Below are 21,375 nucleotides of genomic sequence, written 5' to 3'. Positions count from 1 at the left end.
AAGAACTATTGAACCAATCCAATACCTAATGATCACCTCTCAAATTATTATTTCAAGTGGATTTACTTCTAGCTTTTCCATTTGATGTATTGTACTAAATAAAGATGTTTTCCGTAATGGGTTACATTAAGAAATGATGCAAAATATGGCTCATAAATGACAAAATATTGAAAGAATTGAAGTACGTTTAAAAACAACCCAAGAAAACATCTTTCATACATCAGTTAATCAGCAGTTCACTCTAAAATCGTGTAGGTTAGAATGAACATGACATGGGTGGAGTTTCTCAATTAATTTATGCTTGAAAGGAGCTGCACAAATAAAATTATAGAACATACAAAAGAAATCATGTTTAGAATGTAATCTCACAGGGAGCATGAAAGGTTCTGCCACGGCATATAGCTTCTAGATTCTCTCCAGCATATGAACAAAGTGGCGATACCTCTACACCTGGTATTAAGATGAATTGCATCAGATAACAACAACTAACTTCCATATTCACCAGCTTTAATATTGAATTAAAAAGTACAAAGAAATCACCCAAGCTAAATTCCCATCTAGGATCAACAAAATGGCAACGTCTAACTTGGTGAGACCACTCTATCTACTTTCCAATTTGAGTTTATGCATGTAAACTTTGTATCATTTCTACTAACAATAAAAACTGAAATAATTAAAAGAGCATCACCAGTTGCATATAAAGGCACTGAATGTGTTAAGAATCCACCAGCAGCAACTACCCAACGAGAATGAAGGCGGAGAACAAGAAGTTTAGCACTTTCCGGAGTGTCAAAAGTTGACCCATTGATATTTTTAACAGGTGCAAACTCTTCTTCGCGTAATACCTGTTTTAGAACAAGCAATTTTTAAGAAAAAAAAATAATCTCCCTTAGTTGATGAAAAGTACAACAATGAAAATATGAAAGGTAATGCTGGGGCTTAGAGATGGGGAAAAATGACCTCAAAAAGGGCAGTAGAAGGCGCATATGGAAATGCATCAAATATGAACTGCTCCAGTTTAAATCCCATTGTATGTCCATGAATAGAAGGAATTATCTTCTCAGCAAGATGGTAGCTACATTTGTAAAATTGAATTAAGCATAATGATTAAAAAACACAAAAAGATTTGATGCAAAATGCAACTGATCACAAAAAACTGTCGCACAAAATTCAAATTTGTCCTGTCAGCACAAGTATTATGGTAATGAGCATGTACTACATCCTGCATTCTTGTCTATGCTGAATACCAGCTTTTTTGGGCAACTATACGTGATAATGGAAGTTCAACAAAATTGAGTACGCAAAATCAAGATTCAGTTCATTATTTCATAGTATTAAATCTTTTTAGAAAGAATGGAAACTAGTATATGAAAAATAACAATAAACAAAAAACAACAAATATAGAATAGTACAGCAACCATAAAAAAAAAAATTAACCTAACTTAGTTACAGCTTATAACAAAAGAAAGGAACTTACAATGATTTAGAAGCTAGAGCTAGGATAATCATATTTACGCCATAATTTTAGTTTTATTTTTTTTTCTTTCTTTTTCTTTTTCTTTTTTTTTTTGTTTGAAAGAGCAATCTTAAAGTGATTCTTCTAAAGAACGTGAATTCACTCCTGTATGTAATTTAAGTTTTAAGAGCTAAAATTAATCTTTCGAGTAGTCAAACGGACATCATACTAACTTGAAAGACAATAGACTAACGGAAGCACAGATAAACAAAAAAACCATGGGCAGAGTTAAAGAAAGAACTGTGACTAACATGCTGTCTTTCTCAAGGCCATTTGCCACTTGGTTCAGGAAATCCAGAGTAAACATGTGCAGGCATACCTGAAAGGCATAAGTTGCAAGAGTTCATGTTTATATATATAAAATAGAGTAATTGATGAAAATAGAACGCTCCCCACTAACAAATGTCCAGATAAGAATAGAGCTCAATTTGAGGCACAAAACTAAATGCAATTCAAACTAGAAAATTACTTCATTTAGTATCTAAACTATTAAACAAACTTGCTTCTTCTGACCAAAGTTTGAAAAAAGCAAGAAAGAAAAGAAAAGAAAAAAAAAGAGAAGATTCCGCATCACATAGCATTCACAAGCCATTTAGGAATTGTGACAGTCTTTCCAAAACAAGATTATGATTCACATGTTTGTTACTGCCAACACTGCCACATAAATTACATTCCAAACCTAGAAGCATCATTATGAACTTGAATCAACAGTCACGATTGAGTGTTTACAAATAATTATGTTTAAAGATAGGCTGTCTCCTAAGCTAGTATAAGGAAGGAAGCAAAACACAAAAAGCAAACTATTAAGGGAATAATGCATGTATGGCATATTTTTCATCTCAAGCCATCTCACATGATAATTTGCTTCACTTTGTAGTGTAAATGTACAGCACACTATGAACCTACAACTTACCTAGTTTGCAATTTATCTGAAATGAAACAGCTTTATAGATCTATGAATGCTTACAAGTTACACTAAGCTAGTGTAATATTTCTCAACAAAAATGAGCAGCATTCACTTAATATTTAAATAAAAAAAATCCACAAGTAGAAAATAGGGCTTCCCAATTATCATCTTTTTCATATGTATAAGATTATGAAAGTTACAAATCTAATAAAAATAGATAAATAGGATATTACATTACTCCAACAATACCGAAGGCGTCCAGTTCCTTGATTAATTGCAGAAGCCATAGTTGGATCCAACTCACTGTATTCGACAACAGTTAGAGGACCACCTTTTCCTCGGCGCACAAAGACACCAACTTTCTCTTGGGGGTATGCCTGTAATGAAACCACAAGAAACTTCAGAATCCCTTAATTTTATATTTCAGAAAAAAATAAAAAATAATCTGATTTGTATCAATGTAAATACAAGTCTGAGAAAATAGACTAAAAGAAATTATAGCAAGAGTATGTACCAGTTAAAGCAAAAATAATCATGCACATAACAACAGACCTAAATACAAAAGAGTTTACAAAATTTAGGTTAACAAGTCTCACAACCACCACCAACGTAGTAGGTTCAGTTTGAATATCTTAGACAATATACTGACACATGAATTAATCAGAGTGGTTCTTAAGCATCATCTATCAGGATAAGCTCATCAAAGTGGCCTTTTATATCAAGTTATACATAAATCACCCTCCATGATCACCATTGTATTAACAGTATTCAGATTAAGACTAGTAATTAATTCTTATGCATCATATAAAGTCATAAATACAACATGTGTATCATAATCGGCTGTATTACTCTACTATGCCATACATATGACTGACTTCACGGCATCACATGCAATTATTATATTATACTCTTTAAGACTTGATGGTCAAGAAATACTCCTGAAGTATAGATTCACCAGAAAACTGCAATACCGCATTTTGGACCTAGACCCATGATATATCTTGTGATGAGCTAAGAAAACGCTAGGTGAAGATCTCATCATATTTTTCAGTTAATATCTATGCAATTCACTTTCCAAATAAATTGACAACAAGAGCTAAAGGTATACAAATCATGCAAAAAATACAACAAAATATTTCATTATGTAAACTAAATAAATTCATAAAGCCTTCACTTCAGCATGGTTTTCCAATTGAATGAATAAACCATGAACATGTTTCAGAATGAGTATATAAATTTGCAAATTAAATCTTAGATGTACCTTACGGACAACCTTAGCAGCAGCAACAACACCTTTATCAATGAAATAACCCACGAAAGTTGGATCAGCTACACGAACCTGCTTTCAAGATGCTAATCACTACGGTCTTCAATAAATTAAATTCCAGATATTGAACCAATTGAAAGTGACACATCCTTTTGTTCAATGTCCAAAATGAAAATTAGATGAATTATATATATATATATATATACATATATATATGTGTGTGTGTGGATTAGTACTCAATGATTACACCAATATTTATCTCTCTAGATATATATAGTTACATAAGCCATAGTGCCAATTTGGTAGCTGACGAAAAGGAAAAGGGAAAAGAACAATTAAATCAAGCCAACATGGCATCTGAAATTAGTAATAATATAATATTTCTTTTTCTTTTTTTTTTTATTTTTAAAAAGTAAGCAATATAAAGACTTAGCATTAATCATTTGAAAAACCTCATATATAAACAAAATAACAATGACTCATCGGGTACTGAAGTTTTGGTCAGCATGATCTTGCAGTTATATTCCAAGACTATTTTAGATACTTTAGAATACGATACACCACTTCCAAGTGCTCCTCATATGGATTGTGCATATGATGACTCACCACGCTGACGGAGAAGGCCATATCAGGTCTAATATGAGAGAGAGACACTAGTTTTCTGACTAATCTTTGATAACTCCCCCATTCTACTGAAGTTGAATTCTTAGTTCGGTCTGCCTTCAAGTTTAGATCCATTGGAGTGTCAACCGGCTTGCTTCCAAGCATTCCAGTTTCCTTTAGAAGATCTGGGACATACTTTCGTTGAGATATAACATTTCCATCTTTTGATCAGGCTACTTCCATCCCAAGAAAGTATTTGAGGTTTCCTAGATCTTTAATTTTAAATTCTAAGGCAAGAAGTCTTTTGAGATCTGAAATTTCACTTGAGTCATCTCAAGTTAAGATTATGTCATCCACATTCCCTGTTGAAGAGAACTTGAGAAACAAGTTATGATATGCCTGACTGTGAGTATATCCATGTTTAACAACTAACTTTGCCAATTTGTCAAACTGTGCCTGAGGTAACTACTTCAAGCCATAAAGAGATTTCGAAAATCTCACAACTTGACCACTGGAGTGTTTCTTTATCCCTGGTGGAATTTCCATATAGACTTCTTCTAGATTTTCATTCAAAAAAGCTTTTTTCACATCCAATTGATATAAAGGTCAATCACAATTCACAGCAAGAGACAACATAATTCTTATTGTATTAAGCCTGGCGACAGGAGCAAAGGTCTCATGATAGTTGACACCATAAGATTGAGTGAACCCCTTTGCAACCAACTGAGCCTTGAATTTGTTGATTCTCCCATCTGAATTACACTTGACAGTGAAAATCCACTTACAACCAACTGCTCGCTTTCCTTGAGGTAACTTGGTGAGAACCCAAGTACCATTTTCCTCAAGAGCACTCATTTCTTCATCGACTGCCATCTTCCATTTAGGATTTTTTAAGGCCTCATAAATGTTGGTTGGAATCTAAATAAGATCAAGAGAAGTGACAAAAGCTCAGCATATAGGTGTTAATTTCCCATAAGCAACATACTTCTCTATGGGGTGATTGGTGCAAAATCTAACACCTTTCCGATGAGCAATAGGCAGATCAAGATCATCAACAGTAGGAGAAATTAACTCATGAGTCATAGAATCCTTAACTTCATGATTTTCAAGGTTAGAGGGCTTTGATGAGTGTTTGAGCAATTCTAGTCTTGCATGTTGACCTCCATATTCCAAGCTTTTGGCCTGCTATACACCCGAAGTTCTTTGTTACCAATATCAAAGTGTGTTTGAGTTTGAGGGAAGTTTGAAAATATGTTCGGAATTTTTGAGGAAAGTGAGGTCGGATTGACTATAAGGTGTGAGAAAGACAACACGAGTTGGATGTGTTCGGATTTTTTGAGGAAAGTGATGTTGGATTGACTATAGCGTGTGAGAAAGAAGACTTGGATGTGTTCTCTGGAGTGACATCTGATTGAATAGGCAAAGAAGGCAAGGAATGACCTTCGCTTTGATGTTCGTGTGCCACGACTTTGGGTTAAGGAAATGCAGTTTGGTGATCCTGAAGAGTTTCCCAAAGCTAATATTCTTGTGAATGCTCCCCCTAGATACCAAATTTGGGAAAGAAAGATTGGTGTTGAAAAATATGACATCCATAGTGTTATAGACCCTTTTTGTAATAGGGGAATAACATTTGTACCCTCTTTTGAGTGTTGGAATACCCAATGAAGATACACTAATGAGACTTTGGATTAAGTTTAGTTCTTTTGTGATCATAAATATGGGAAAAGGTTGTACAATTGAAGACTATAAATGGAAGATCTAAGAAGAAGGCTGCAATATGTGGGCATGCTGCGAGTAATAGATTTCTCGAGGCTTTGAATTGTGGCACACAACTAGGCATACGATTTATGAGATAGGTGGTTGTGAGTGAGGCTTCCCCCCAAAATCATTTAGGAACATGATTTGAAAACATGATAGACTTAGAAACTTCAAGAAGATGTCTGGTTTTCTTTCTCAGCCACTTCATTTTGTTGCAAAGTATCAACAAATAAACTAATGTGACTCCTTGCTCTAACAAGTATGGACCAAGAACAGAGTTAAAATATTCCTTTCCATTGTCAGTTTTCATAATTTGGACCGCAAAGTATGAAACCCTAATTTTTTTTTTAAATGAAGGATAAGGATGGGATTTGAAAACAAATCCCAATATTTAGACTACAATTGCTCTGATACCATGTAGTTTTTGTGAGAATTATTCTCAATTTTATTGATAAAAGAATGCCCTATATATGGGCTGAATACAAAGGACTAGAAAACTAAAAATTAAGAACAAGGTAAGCCTCATGTGTGGTACAACGGGGCCTGTAATTTCTCATCTATTTTTGCGGATGACAACCTTTTCTTTTGAAAGGCTACTATTTTCACATGTTCTCGTTTCAAGCAACTTCTTGATTGGTATGGTAAGGCTTCAAGATCAGGACAACTTGTTAATTTTTCAAAATTTGTTATGTGCTTCAATTCTCGTATTTCTCGAACTTGTGCAATTGAAATGGCTATTGTGCTTGGTGTTCCCGTGGTTGATTATCCTGAGAAATACCTTGGTCTACCTTGTTACACTAGGTAAAGCAAGAAAAGCCTCTTTCAGTCTCTTAAAGATCGTATTTGTAATAAACTGTTTGGTTGGAAATCTCGGTCTTTTTTAGTTGCTGGGAACAGGTGCTTATCAAGTCAATTATTCAATTCAGTCCTACTTATTCCACAATTTGTTCAAGCAGCCTGCTAGTTTTATCAAAGAAATCCATCGTCATTGTGCTAGATTCTTATGGGGGGTAGTGTTCATAAGCAAAAGTTACATTGGGGCACTTGGAGAAACTTTGTTGTCATAAATTTGATGGGAATATGGGTTTCAGGGATCTTACTCTTTTTAATCAAGCTCTATTAGGAAAGCAAGCTGTTAGAGACTATTCAGCTCTTGATTCTCTTGTGGCAAAATTTACCTCACTGCTCATGGCAGGTCTATTAATGTCACAAATGATCGAAGACAACAGGCAGTGGCACAACGGTGGACGAAACCTACTCCGCGAATTTTCGAACTAATTTGTGATGCTGCTAATTATAATGTTTCAAAATTCTCTGGGGCAGGGGTGATTATTCGTGATACTAATGGGGCAGTCATGCTTTGAGTACTTGGTCGTGGAGCAGTCTTTTTGAGCCTAATATTGTTGAAGCTTTCAAGTCTATCCCAGCATGGTACTCTGTTCTCGCGGTTTTTGAATCTTATTGTGTGAATGTTATTCGAGCCATTAACAACCGCCAAATTGATTCTTCATATTTGGGTTATATTATTAGCGATGTTCTTGCTTATTGTAATTATTTTACTAGTATCTTTTTTAATTTTTGTCTTAAGATTGCCAATAGTGTTGCTCACTCATTGGTAAAACTAGCGCTCTCTATGACTGATCGTTATGTTAGGTGGTCTAACTACCCTGTTTGTATTCATGTTGTTATTCAGGATGACATTATATAATATATTCTGGACACAATTTTTCCTCTTGAGGTTTTTTCGATTGGATTTACTCTTGAGGTTTTAATGAGACAATTTTTCTCAAAGAAAAAAGAAAAAAGAAAATAACAATAAAAAAAAAGGAAATTTATAACAATATATACATTATCAAACTTTATTACATTATATATGCAAAAAAAAAAATACTTATTTACAAAAAATTGTACACTGAGAAACATATTCTTATTTTTATATACAAATTATATATAGTAACAAATTTATATATACTAATTTAATTCAATAGTAATATTATTAATTGATTATCTTTTCTTAATTGTATCATATATATTTAATGATATTTTCATTGTACCATATATTTAATGATATAAGTATGATGTTTTTATTATGTTATTAATAGATTAATTTTGATAATTATTGTTAAATATTAATTTTTGACTAATTTATTATATCAAGCTTAATATTATTGTGACAACAAAAATAAAATATTTATTTTTTTATCTTTTTATTTTAATAAAGTTCATACAATTTTTTATACATTATTAGTTTATAATTTTACTTTATATATATATGTTTAATTTATAATAAATCATAATAAAATAGATAATAAATATTTATTCTTTAATAAAAAATATTTAGTATGTTTATTTTTGTAAAAAAATTCTAAAGATTTAATTAATTCAATAAAATTGTTTATTTTTTTTAATAAACATATGATTTATTAAATAATAAAGATATATATTGGTAAAAAATATAGATTAATCATAAAAACTCATACACGACACGATTTTTTATAGGTCACAGTGGGTCGACACAAACACGACATGATTTTTTACGGGTCGGGTTAGGGTTGAGATAATTAGACACGAGTCAAAAAATGGGTCGACACGCTTAACACGAACACGACACGATGACACGTTTTGCCACCCCTACGTACATTAATGAAAAAACCCCTAAAAAGATACTTATGAGCAGATGTTATTCCTCTCTATGCAAGATTTTAAAATCTAATAAAAGTTCCACCTAACCCTACAATATTTGGGGACCAAAAACTATAGCAATATCTATGTAAGTTAAAAAAGTAAAACACTTCAGGTGGGAAAATTTTGGAATTTACTTTAGCGTATATTTCATCTCTTCTTTATCCAAACAAATGATGAAAGAGGTTCCCTTCTTTTCTATCTCTGGTTATTAATCTGAAGTTATTGTAGGGAAGGAAGAGAACTCACCAATGCATTGTCAACACCATAGCAATCCACATATTTAATTCCTCTCATGGACATATCTTCTAATAATTTTGAGGACTTCAGCGCTGTTCAAAAACTAATATTAGCAGGATCAAGAAAGAAAGAAAAAGAAAACCAGAAACAAAAGGAAGGCAACAATGGCATTTAACTAACATTATATAATAGTTAACACTACGAAATCATTTAACAGAAAGACACCTGTATAAACTCCTCCATTCCCATCCGGAGCCTTAGCTACCTGGTTAAGAGGTTAAACTCATGTAACTAAGGAACTTGCAAGGTGCGTAAAGAAAACAATAATATTGCAGGTTTCAAAGAAGTATTGCAGATAACAAATGTTTTGTAATTAATATTCGTGTACAGCATTAAAAAAATTCTATTAGCAAAATATAAAATAAATAATAACTATACTAATTTAGAAACAATAATTCCAACTCCAAGTAATACCTTCGTCAAACATAATATTGTCATTATCATTAAAAAGAAAACATAAGATTGTCAATTCCTTTTTTTTTCTTGCTATTTCTGGGATTTTAACAGGAATCAAGTCAAGCATGTGCAGTAAGGGTTGGAAACCAAAAGTCTATATGAGAGTCTATCACAATTCACAAGTCAATACATCTCCGGACATCCTAGAAACAGGCCCTGACTAAATGTTTCTTTCATGCCTAGTATGATACGACTAAAACAGTTGGAAACCTGTTTCACTCATTATCATTGATATAATCATAAAGTAATCTGTTCGCTGTCACAAAAACTCTGAAAACAAAGTGTCATAATAGTTGGCTTATTTGTTTTTGCAGATCTCCGAGTTCAAAAGCAGGTTACATAAATTTTCACTGGATACACATAAGTTCATCTAACACAAAAGTAGCCGATCCCAGTCTTTAATTCTTTCACCATTTAGGATGATGAGAGACATTCAAATCATCAGGTGTTTTAGAAATAAGAAGAAACATTAATATTTGGGCAACAGAGTTGTGACTAGGACAGCTTGGATCTGGACCCAAAAGAATGTTAGGATCCCATATCAACCTAGTGAGGGATTTTTTTTTTTGAAAAAAGAGAAGGAGCCCACTTGGCAAGGCTCCCCCGATATTATTAAAGCCTCACTTGTGGCGGAGGAAAACCATGGTAACAATACAATGAGTTAGCTCATTGAATGACCAAACAAACAAAAAGAAAGAAATCCCGAGTTTCACATCTAATCACTCCAATCCCTGCATAAGTCTAGGAAAGAAAAGGCCTGGAAGTGTTTGGTTTTAAAGATTCATGTGGCAATCCAGAATTTTATTCTCTCCAAAACAAAGGTTGCTGATCTCTCTTGTCCTTCGAAAATTCTGCTATTTCTCTCATTCCACACAGCCCAAAGTAGCGCTAACATTGTAGTCCTACAAAGCTTAACTTTTCTTTTGCTTCCCACCGGTATACTTAGTAGGGCCTGTGTCACCAAACATGGCAAAACCCATTCCAGTCTAAGTTCTTTATAAAGTAATGTCAAGATTTTTTGAGTGTATGTATGTGGCACCCTCCTCACTATCGACCTAGTGAGGGATTGGTTGGTGGTTTATAACTACGTGGGCACCCTCCTCACTTAGTCTAGTCTTTTAGGAGTGAGTTCTACCTCAGTCGTAATAAATAGTATCGGATTCATGCACCCTCAAAAAAATCCTAGAGTGGTCTAGTGAGCCATCATGGATGTCGACTTTGAGCCGGTGTATTGTTAGGATCCCACATTGACTAAGTGTGGGGTTAGTTGCTGGTTTATACCTACTTGATCCCTAGTTTCTTAAACTAATCTTTGGAAATGAGTTCTACCCAAGAGGTTGCAACAAATAATTTGATAACTTAAAGAAAACTATATCACGTTTACGAAGCATGTCTAGTTCAATTCATAAGAAGTTAGATTCTTTCAATCAGAATCATTTTCCAAAAGATGCATAAAAACCATAAAGAGCATAAAGAGTAGCATGTACTGTTACTTTTGTGGATGATTATTCTCGTGTAACTTGGTTATATTTAATGAAAAATCGTTCTGAGTTGTTTTCTATATTCTGTGCTTTTTGTGCTGAGATTCAAAATCAATTTAATGTATCTGTTCGTACTTTGAGAAGTGATAATGCCAAAGAGTACACATCTGCTCAATTTCAATCTTACATGACCTCTAATGGCATGCTTCATGAAACTTCTTGTGTTGATACGGCACCTCAAAATGGTGTTGCAGAACGTAAAAATAGACATTTTCTTGAAACTGCATGTGCCCTCTGGTTTCAAATAAAAGTTCCTAAACCTTTTTGGGCCAATGCAGTTTCCACGGCATGCTTTCTTATTAATCGCATGCCATCCTCTGTCCTTAATGGTGAAATTCCATTTAAAATTCTTTTTCCTAATAAGTCATTGTTTCAAGTTGCTCCTCGAGCATTTGGCAGTGTTTGTTTTGCTCGCGATGTCCACCCATCTGTCACCAAATTAGACCCTAAGGCACTAAAGTGTGTCTTTCTTGGTTATTCTCGTCTTCAGAAAGGGTATAGGTGTTATTGTCCTAATCTCAACAAATATCTTGTTTCTATTGATGTTACCTTTGTAGAAAATACACCTTATTTTTCATCTTCCACTACTCCTACTAGTCAGGGGGAGGATGATGATTTGTTGGTTTATTCTGTCACATCCTCTGTGCCTGATACATGTTCTGGCGAGTCTCTTGTTCCTTCACCTGCCTCGGTCGTCACCCCCACAATGTCTACACCTCCACCACCTCCACCACTCCCTCGGCCTTCTATAGTATACACCAGGCACTCCCCTCCTCCGCCTCCTATTTCATGTCCTGCACCTGCATCTTCGTCATCAGATCCAGAAATCACAGATGATCTTCCCATTGCACTACGTAAAGGTAAACGCCAATGTACTTTCCCTATTTCTTCTTTTGTGTCTTATCATCATCTCTCCTCTTCTTCTTGCTCTTTTATTGCTTCTCTTGATTCTATCACTATTCCTAAAACTGTTCGTGAAGCAATGTCTCATCCTAGTTGGCTTGCTGCAATGATAGAAGAGATGAATGCTTTAGTTGCAAATGGTACTTGGGTCTTCGTTGATTTACCTTCCGGAAAATAGGCCACCGGGTGCAAATGGGTGTTACAGTTAAATTCAATCCAGATGGCACAATTGCTCGCTTAAAGGCCCGTCTTGTTGCTAAGGGTTATGCTCAAACCTATGGAGTGGACTATTGTGATACTTTTTCTCCTATTGCTAAACTCACATCTGTTCGACTATTCATTTCCATGGCAGCTAGTCATCATTGGCCTTTGCATCAGCTTGATATGAAAAATGTTTTTCATCATGGAGATCTTGAGGAAGAAGTATATATGAAGCAACCTCCTGGGTTTGTTGCTCAGGGGGAGTTAGGGCGAGTTTGTCATCTTCGCAAATCTTTATATGGATTGAAACAAAGCCCTCGTGCTTGGTTTGGTAAATTTAGTCAGGCTGTTGAGAAATTTAGTTTGTTGAAAAGTAAGTCAGATCATTCTGTGTTTTATAAAAGATCAACTGCTGGTATCTTTTTGTTAGTGATGTATGTTGATGACATCGTTATTACTGGATATGATACTGAAGGCATCTCATCCCTTAAGTCTTTCATTCACACCCAGTTTCACACGAAAGATTCAGGGGAGCTCAAGTATTTCTTGGGTATTGAAGTTACTCGGAGTAAACAAAGTATTTTTCTGTCTCAAAGAAAGTATGTACTTGATTTGTTAACTGAGACAGGAAAATTGGGATCAAACCCTTGTAATGCTCCAATGAATCCAGTTGTGCATCTTACACGTGATGGGAAACCATTTGAAAATCTCAAGAAATATCGCAGGTTAGTTGGAAAGTTGAATTATCTAACTGTGACTCGTCCAGATATTGCATTCCCGGTTAGTGTCATTAGTCAGTTCATGTCTTCTCCAACAATTCATCATTGGGCAGCATTAGAGCAAATTTTATGTTACTTGAAAGGAGCACCAGGACGAGGTATAATTTACAAGGATCATGGACATACCCAGATTGAGTGTTTCTCTGATACAGATTAGGCAGGCTCCAAAGTAGATAGACGATCCACTTCAGGATATTGTGTATTTGTTGGGAGCAATCTGGTCTCTTGGAAGAGTAAGAAACAAAATGTTGTATCTAGATCCAGTGCTGAATCAAAAAATAGAGCTATGGCACAGTCTGTGTGTGAGGTAATATGGATTTATCAGCTTTTGACTGAATTCAGGTTTAAGACTTCTATTCCAGCAAAATTGTGGTGTGATAATCGAGCTGCTCTTCATATTGCCTCAAATCCCGTATTCCACGAGCGAACTAAGCACATTGAGATTGATTGTCATTTTGTTCGTGAGAAAATTCAACAAGGTCTGATCTCCACGAGATATGTGAAGACCGGAGAACAACTAGGAGATATTTTTACAAAGGCTTTGAATGAGATGCGAGTTGAATATCTTTTTAACAAGCTGGGCATGATTAACATTTATGCTCCAGCTTGAGGGGGAGTGTTAGAGTATTAGCTGTATATTAGTTGTAAAAGAATTAGAGTAACTTGTATTTAGTAGTTTCCTATTTTGTTGGTAGTTTCCCATTTAGTCTCCTAGCTTTGTATATAAATATGTACTATTCTATGAAATACACACATAATTTGATTCACCATTCTCTACAATGCACCCTCAAAAAAATCCTAGAGTGGGCTAGTGAGCCATCATGGACGTCGACTTTGAGGCGGTGTATTGTTAAGATCCCACATTGACTAAGTGTGGGGTTAGTTGCTGGTTTATACCTACTTGATCCCTAGTTTCTTAGACTAATCTTTGGAAATGAGTTCTACCCAAGAAGTTGCAACAAATAATTTGATAACTTAAAGAAAACTATATCACGTTTATGAAGCATGTCTAGTTCAATTCATAAGAAGTTAGATTCTTTCAATCAGAATCATTTTCCAAAAGATGCATAAAAACCATAAAGAGGATGAGAAGTGGATCCTGAGCATTTCAGATTTTATGTGGAATAAATTGAAAATAAATTTTCTGATGCATGTAGTGTGGACTATTGCGATACATTTTTTGCTAATTTAATACTTGTTCAGTTATTTATTTTCATGGCAACTATTCATCATTGGCCTTTATGCCAACTAAATATCAAGAATGTTTTTGTTCATGGTCATCTTCTAAAGGTACATCTTGGTTTTGTTGCTCAAGGGAAGTCCGGGCGAGTTTGTCATCTTTGAAAGTCTATACAATTTGAAGCAAAGCCCTCATGCTTGATTTGACAAATTTAGTCTGGCTATTGAGAAATTTGGTACGATGAAAGTAAGTCTACCATTTTGTGTTCTATAAATAATATTCTATTGGTATCATTCTACTAGTAGTATATGTGGATGATATTGTTATTATTGGGAATGATACTAGAAGAATCTCATCTCTTTAAAGAGATCAATCTCACAATAACTTAGAGTAGATCTTCTATCCTCGAAACCTGCCCAATCTACATCTAAGAAACACTCAATGTGAGTGTGTCCACGATCTTCATACACGATCTTCCGGCCACTATTTCCTATTGAGCCAAGAATTTTTAGTAGCACTTGCTTTGTTCGTGATGTTCGTCCATAGGTAACCAAATTAGATCTCAAATCATTAAAGTGTGTATTCCATGGTTATTCTCGTCTTCAAAAAAGGTATAGATACTATTGTCCCAGACTTAACAAATATTTTGTCTCCATTGATGTTACTTTCATGGAACACACCCTATTTTACGTCTCTATCAATTCCTACTCATCAAGGAGATGATGATGATTTGTTGGTATATTTTATCTCGTCTTCTGACCTTGACATCATTCTAGACGAGTCTCCTATTCCTCATCCTCTCTCTGACATACTTCCAGAAGAGTCTTCCACTACCCAACCTATCTCAGCCACACTATCTGAAGAGTCTTCCATTACTTAACCTTTCTCAGGCACAACTCTTGACATGCCTCCGCCTCCTATTAAAGTGCACTTCAATTGTCCACCTCTTGCTTTATGTCCTGAACCTTCTTCTTTGTCATTAGATCTGGAGCCCAGCGATGATGACCTTCTCATTGCTCCACGTAAAGGTAAACACAAGTTTAATTATCCTATTTTTCTTTCGTTTCTTATACTCATTTGTCTTCTTCTTTTTGCTCTTTTATTGCTTCCCTTAATTCTATCTTGATTCCTAAAACTGTTCATGAAGTTATATTTCTTTACATTTCCCCGGGGTGGTGCGTTTGCTGCAAAGGCAGCGGAGAAGATGTTGGCCACCTGTTCTTGGATTGCAAATATATTCGACGATTATGGAGATATGTGTTGGCAGAGTTTGAATTGTCCTGAGTTATGCCAAGGTCTGTTTCACAATTGATAGCGTCCAAGCTAACCGGAGGCAAACGCAGATTAAAGCTTTGGAAAATAGTGATCTTAGCAACAATCTGGGCCGTATGGTTAGAAAGAAATGCCAGAATCTTTGAAGGGACTACTAAATCAGAAGCAGATGTGTGGGAGCAAGTTAAATTTTGGACAGCTACTTGGGTCTTTAGAACCAAACATTTTGAGGATTTATCATTTTTAGATTTATGTAGAGAATGGAAGACAATTGTTTAGGGGCTGTAGGTGGTTTTGTTTAGCTTTTCCCTTTTCTGAGGCAAAGCAGGGGAGTACTATTGCCTTAGAATTTCTGTTTTGTTAATAATTGTAACCATGGTTTTCCTCCACCACAAGTGAGGCTTTTAATATATATCGGGGAGGATCCTGTCTAAGACAAGAGGATCTCTTCTCTTTTTCAAAAAAAAAAAAAATATCTCATCCTGGTTGGCTTACTGCAATGATAAAAGAGATGAATGCCTTAGATGCGAACGGTACTTGGGACTTGGTTGATTTGCCTTCAGGAAAACGAGCCATAGGGTGTAAATGGGTATTCACGATTAAGGTCAATCCAGACGGATCAATTGCTCGATTAAAGGCCCGTCTTGTTACTAAGGGTTATCCTCAAACCTATGGAGTGGACAATTGTGACATTCTTTCTCTTGTTGCTAAATTGACATTTGTTCGACTGTTTATTTCCATGACAACTAATCATCATTGGCATTTGCAGTAGTGTGATATAAAAAATAATTTTCTTCATGGAAATCTTCAGGTAGAAGTGTATATGGAACAACCTCCTAGGTTTATTGCTCAGGAGGAATTACGGTAAGTCTGTCGTCTTTGGAAATCTTTATATGGTTTGAAACAAAGTCCCCATGCTTGGTTTGGTAAATTTAGTTAGGTTGTTGAGCAATTTGGTATATTGAAAAGTAAGTTTGACAATTCTGTGTTCTATAAAAGATCAACTGTCAGTATTATTTTGTCGGTTGTGTATGTGAATGACATTATTATTATTGGAAGTGATACTAGGGGCATTTCTTCCCTTAAATCTTTCATTCATACCCAGTTTCACACGAAAGATTTGGTGGTGCTCGAGTATTTATTGGGAGTTTGAAATCACTCTGTGTAAGCAAGGTATTTTTCTATCTCGAAGAAAGTATGTACTTGATTTGTTATCTCAGATGAGAAAATTGGGAACAAAACCTACTTTACGGTAGCCTACTTTGTGGTGGCCCACTCTAGGCTTAATCCACAAGTTGCCCCTTTCATGTGTTGCCCCTTCCATATGTTGCCTCTTTTGCAACGTCAGTCCCAAGAGAGGCGACATATGATTTTGTTTAAAAACTCACTCCCAAAGGCTAGTCTAAGAGAGGAGGGTGCCCAAATAGTTCTATACCAACAACCAATCCAATACTTGTACAACGTGGGATTCTAAAAATTTCCTACACATATCATAATACCTATTCTAAAGCTTGTATTTTCTATTTGGATTCTTTAGTAAAATATTTAGGTTGTGTTTGGTTGGAGTAATGTAATGGAAAAGTATTAATTTTCATTTCATTAATTTCTTTTATTGCATTTTAAAGTATCAAAGTATCATTCTAATGGAATAAATTTTCCATCATTTTGTTTGATTAACTATTCTATTTAAAAATACAAAGAAAGGACATTCTAGTACAAGATGAAAAAAAATTTATTAGTGCTTTGTTTGATAACAATTAAAAAATTGTTTTCTATTTAATTAATCAAAAACTAAGAAGTAATTATAAAATTTTGTTAAGTGGAATTAAGAAAAACAGCAAACAAAAAGGTTACTGTACATGCCTTAAATTTTTTTAGCAACTTTTTGTTTATATTAAATTTCATTTTATTGCTATTCGTTTGTTTTTGTTCCTCCCAATCAAACATACCCTTAGCTCACAGGGAAGACACCATGCTAACAAAAAATTAAGGTTAGTAAAACAGACGTCTCCCAATCAAACAATAGTGACAAATCAGATCAATCACAAAAGAAACATACTTTGTATGGTGTTTCCATTATAAATCTACCATCTTTCGAAACGCAAGGTATGGTTCCTTGTTGAAAAAAGGTAACCTGCAATAAACATAAAGTAAGACTTAACAGTAATGTGAAACAAAGAAAGTTAACAGACATTCTTGATCGGGACCAATGGGGAAAGTAAATAGAAAGACTTCATACTTGATCAGGTTCAAGACCAAAAAACTTGTGACTTTCAAAAAATTTGCGTGTGGCCTCATCAGTGAATGGACTTGTCATAATATACCAATGTATTTGCATTGAACCAGAGGAACCTGTCAAAAAGCAAAGTCATTAGAATAAATACATGAACCTAAAAGAATATAATGCAGCAGGTCTCAAATTTGAGCTGAACCAAGCAAGTTTTTGTTTCCGTGTAATGAAAAAGTTCACTTTATGTTGTCCAGAAAGACTTTAGACCGAAAATAATGGAAGAAATGTAATACATAAGGAAGAAGATAACACAAACATACCATCATTTATGGCTTCAGCAGCTAAACTCTGAACACACAAGATTCGTTCAGCTTGGAGTTGAAATAGTGACTTTCCAGATGGAAGCCCAATATCTAAAACATACAAAACACGTCATGGGTTTGAAATAGGGCTTATTATAAAGGAACATAATATTTCTGTAGTATTTATTAATAAAAATTAAATGGAAATGGACGCCATGAATTATAATTATTTTCTAATCTGTACCAATATTTCTAGTGCAGCAGCCATTTATATCAGCAAAATAAACTTATAACTGGGAAATAAAAAATAGTCATGATTATTACTCACTGAAGCACCCCTTTGGATCTGAACTACCAAGCCGAGTTCCCTGCATCATATTTTAATAAAGAAAAAATGCATATTACAGAAGGAACATGATTACAGTTACCAAAATAGGGGAAGAAAATTGAAAGTGCACAAGTAGCTCCTATCTTAGCAGCATAACTATTAGCACTGTCAAAAAAAAGGGAGGAAAATTTTCATTGTTGCTAAGCCAAGTGCCTGCTGACGTACTTAAATTATAATGCACGTCCATCTGCGCACGAAATCTCTGTATGCCATCAACTTTAATCATTAACAAACAGAAAAGCTTCAAACAAGAGATTAAATTCACCATGATTGGATATGGAAACTTTGATATTGGAGTCTAAAGAAAAAATATAAGAAACCAGGTAGAAAATAGATATGAAAAAGTTAATTACTGAGCGTCTCTCTCTGTATTATGAGATTGATACGTGACAATTAGGAAAATACACAGTTACACAGTACCAAATATGTTTTATGTAGAGGTAATTTATGGTCATTACTTCAAATCATCAACTCGTGCTATCCACTAATGTAGTGAAATTATGATGCAAAGAATGCTAACTAAAGAAAAATCCTTGGGTCTTTAGATGGGAAATTTGAGAAAATGTGCCTCTAATGACACCATATTTGTACAATTCAATCAATTCAGGAAAATCCAAAACAAAATCAGTTATTAACAATTACTTAAAAATTTAACAACTTCCTCTAATTATGATTCAGATGATTAGAACTCCCTTGATAATTGGTGTTGTACACATGGCGGAACATTTCATTTTTAAAGTAGATGCTTACCCAGAAAGAGAAAAAATAAACTTTAGAATCATATAAAGCAACTTTGTCGCAATTAATGAATTCATTAGAAACAAAAGATAATCATGCAATTTTATCACTATATGCAATCAAAAGCAAATAAGGAATCAGGAAGAAAAGAACATCATACCAACCAGAGAGAGATTATTTCAATAATACGCCCCAAAAGCAATATCATACAAAATTCATGGAACCACAAAGTCCACGTTTGCATTATTAATCTAAACATTTCAATAATCAGATCATGGTCAAATCATTAGTGGAAATAAAGGCTTCTTTTAATTATATATATATATATATATATATTTATTAAATAAAGTGTCATTACAAATACTTTTTCCCTGACATGCTAAATTGTATCACTATTATGAAAGAGAGATGCTCCAAATGTGACAACCCATCATCTCCTATATAACATTATTTAGTTAATCACTGAACTTTTCGAGTGTAGTGTAAAGTTGAACATAAAACTACAAAAGCACAAACACTAAGCTAATCAATAAAAAGAAAAAAATAGTCGAAATCAATAATTTAATTTAGAACAAACAATATCAAGATTTACAGTAAATCACCTGGCCACCAGACAAAAGCAACACAGCCAATTTTCCATCTGAGATTGCTTTCAAACCCATCTTCCACCATCTCTCTCTGTCCCCAAGTGTCCGCTCCTCCACCGTTGATACACAGCTCTCCGGTACCGGCTCAATAGCAGCTGCCGGAAGGCCTTAATTTCCCAACAAAATCACAAATTTGACGTCAATTTCATTGAAAAAGTATACTCTCACACTACATGAACAATAACAGAGTCGTACTAACCATGAGACCGAAATGAACATCGGATAACCCGATCTATTCTCGAAAGATCTAAACTCTGAAAAAGACAACAATCACAAGTTGCATGAAAAGTTAAAAAAAATAGAAACATTAATCACCTAAAAAAAGAAAAACACAAATCTGTTCTTTTGTATGAATTTTGAGCATATATAAGTTATAACCATGCAAAATCATCATAATTGTTCAAATAATTACTGTTCGGTTGGCGAGAAAAGAGAGAGAGAGATCTGGGGGAAAAGGAAAATGACCTCGATATCATTGACAAGAATGAGGCGTTCTTCGGGGGAAAGCTCGTCCCAGAGAGCAAATGCATCTTCTTGGCCGAAGTCCTTGAGTCTCTCCAGCAAAGCCTGAGGCGGCGTTTGAGGTTGTTGTGGCAATGAGGAAGCATCGGCCATTAGTTCCCTCATTTTTTCTTTCTAGAAAAATGGAAGGTTTCTCTCTCTAGAATCGGTAGATAGATCTCTGTCTGTGTTTCTCTCTCTCTCGGAATCAGCAGTGGCAGTAAGGCTCATGTCTTGACTGAGCTCAGCTTTCAACTGTAATTATAATATTATTATTATTATTATTATTAATATTATTATTAGTAGTAAAGATGAATCATGAATGTGAGGGAGTGAGTAAGATAGTGCCAAGAGACGACAGTAGTAGTGGCGACGAAGACAAGAATCGATTTCGATCAGCATATAACTGCCAGCTCCATTGATTTTACTCAAATACCCTTTCCTTTTTACCTCAATTACTTCATTGTCCTGAACACAAAGGAATTTCCATTTTTTTTTTTATTTATTTAAGCATTTATATATTAAAATCATGCATAACTTGGGACATAAATCCAGGACCTCTAACACACACGCACTCTTCTATGGCCACTTGAGCTAGACTCTAGTGGTTCTGGGAATTTCGATTATAGTAAAAGAGGAAAATAGTTTATCAACTTATTTAGATTTGTAAGATAAACATATACAGGGGCGGAGCAGAAGTTAGGGAGCCAAACTATTTTATAAATTTAGGTGACAAATATTTCAAGAACATTATTAATTTCATAATTAAAATTTCGTTCATAAAAAACTTTATAATTAAAATTAAAATGTAAATATTTTTTACGAAAATTATGGATTAGTGAATACTTTTTTAAAAAGTAATTTACGGCTAAACCCTTTCAATTATGATTTTACTTGCACTTAACCTTCTAATCTTAAATTTTGATAGTAAAACCCTCCAAACGGCTAAACCATTCACAAATTTAAGGTGTCATCCATTATCTTAGTTAACTGCTGACATGGACTGCCTAAGTGTACCATTATGTACATGTGGCACATTTATATTGGTCCACCTAATATCATTATTTAAAAATTATAAAAAAAAAACTATTTTTCAGAATTTATTTTAGGCTAATTAGCAATTTTTCCTCCTGAACTTTGACATTTACTAAAGCATGCCCCCTGAACTTTTTTGGTCGTTAAAAATTCCCCCTGAACTATTAAG

At 34.4% G+C, this 21,375-nt stretch overlaps 1 protein-coding gene across 1 annotated transcript; it reads right to left on the bottom strand.

The window, feature by feature from the left end:
- Nucleotides 1-167: 167 nt before the first annotated feature.
- LOC115697236 (UDP-N-acetylglucosamine diphosphorylase 1) lies at nt 168-20,554 on the bottom strand. The gene is made up of 15 exons (XM_030624161.2): nt 20,136-20,554; nt 19,870-19,924; nt 19,626-19,777; nt 18,226-18,265; nt 17,916-18,008; nt 17,605-17,717; nt 17,425-17,499; nt 9,199-9,238; nt 8,983-9,065; nt 3,685-3,762; nt 2,657-2,800; nt 1,768-1,835; nt 961-1,075; nt 689-845; nt 168-450 (listed from the first exon to the last, which is right to left on the bottom strand). Exons 1-15 carry the CDS (start codon nt 20,295-20,297, stop codon nt 353-355), a joined length of 1,473 nt encoding a protein of 490 aa, XP_030480021.2. The 5' UTR covers nt 20,298-20,554; the 3' UTR covers nt 168-352.
- Nucleotides 20,555-21,375: the final 821 nt, after the last annotated feature.

The sequence above is a fragment of the Cannabis sativa genome, chromosome 7 (genome assembly GCF_029168945.1).
Source record: "Cannabis sativa cultivar Pink pepper isolate KNU-18-1 chromosome 7, ASM2916894v1, whole genome shotgun sequence".
Taxonomy (NCBI): domain Eukaryota; kingdom Viridiplantae; phylum Streptophyta; class Magnoliopsida; order Rosales; family Cannabaceae; genus Cannabis; species Cannabis sativa.
The sequence above is the reverse complement of the archived record's forward strand: the minus strand, read 5'-3'. Positions and strand labels throughout refer to the sequence as shown.

What these genes read in the sequence shown, in the direction of transcription:
- LOC115697236 (XM_030624161.2), bottom strand. Translation starts at nt 20,297, where the DNA reads ATGAGGGAACTAATGGCCGATGCTTCCTCATTGCCACAACAACCTCAA. An exon ending in TTGGTCTTGAACCTGATCAA is followed by an intron (nt 17,500 to 17,604) that starts GTATGAAGTCTT and finishes TGTTTATTGCAG; the next exon opens with GTTACCTTTTTTCAACAAGG. An exon ending in CTGCTAAGGTTGTCCGTAAG is followed by an intron (nt 2,801 to 3,684) that starts GTACATCTAAGA and finishes GTTTCATTACAG; the next exon opens with GCATACCCCCAAGAGAAAGT.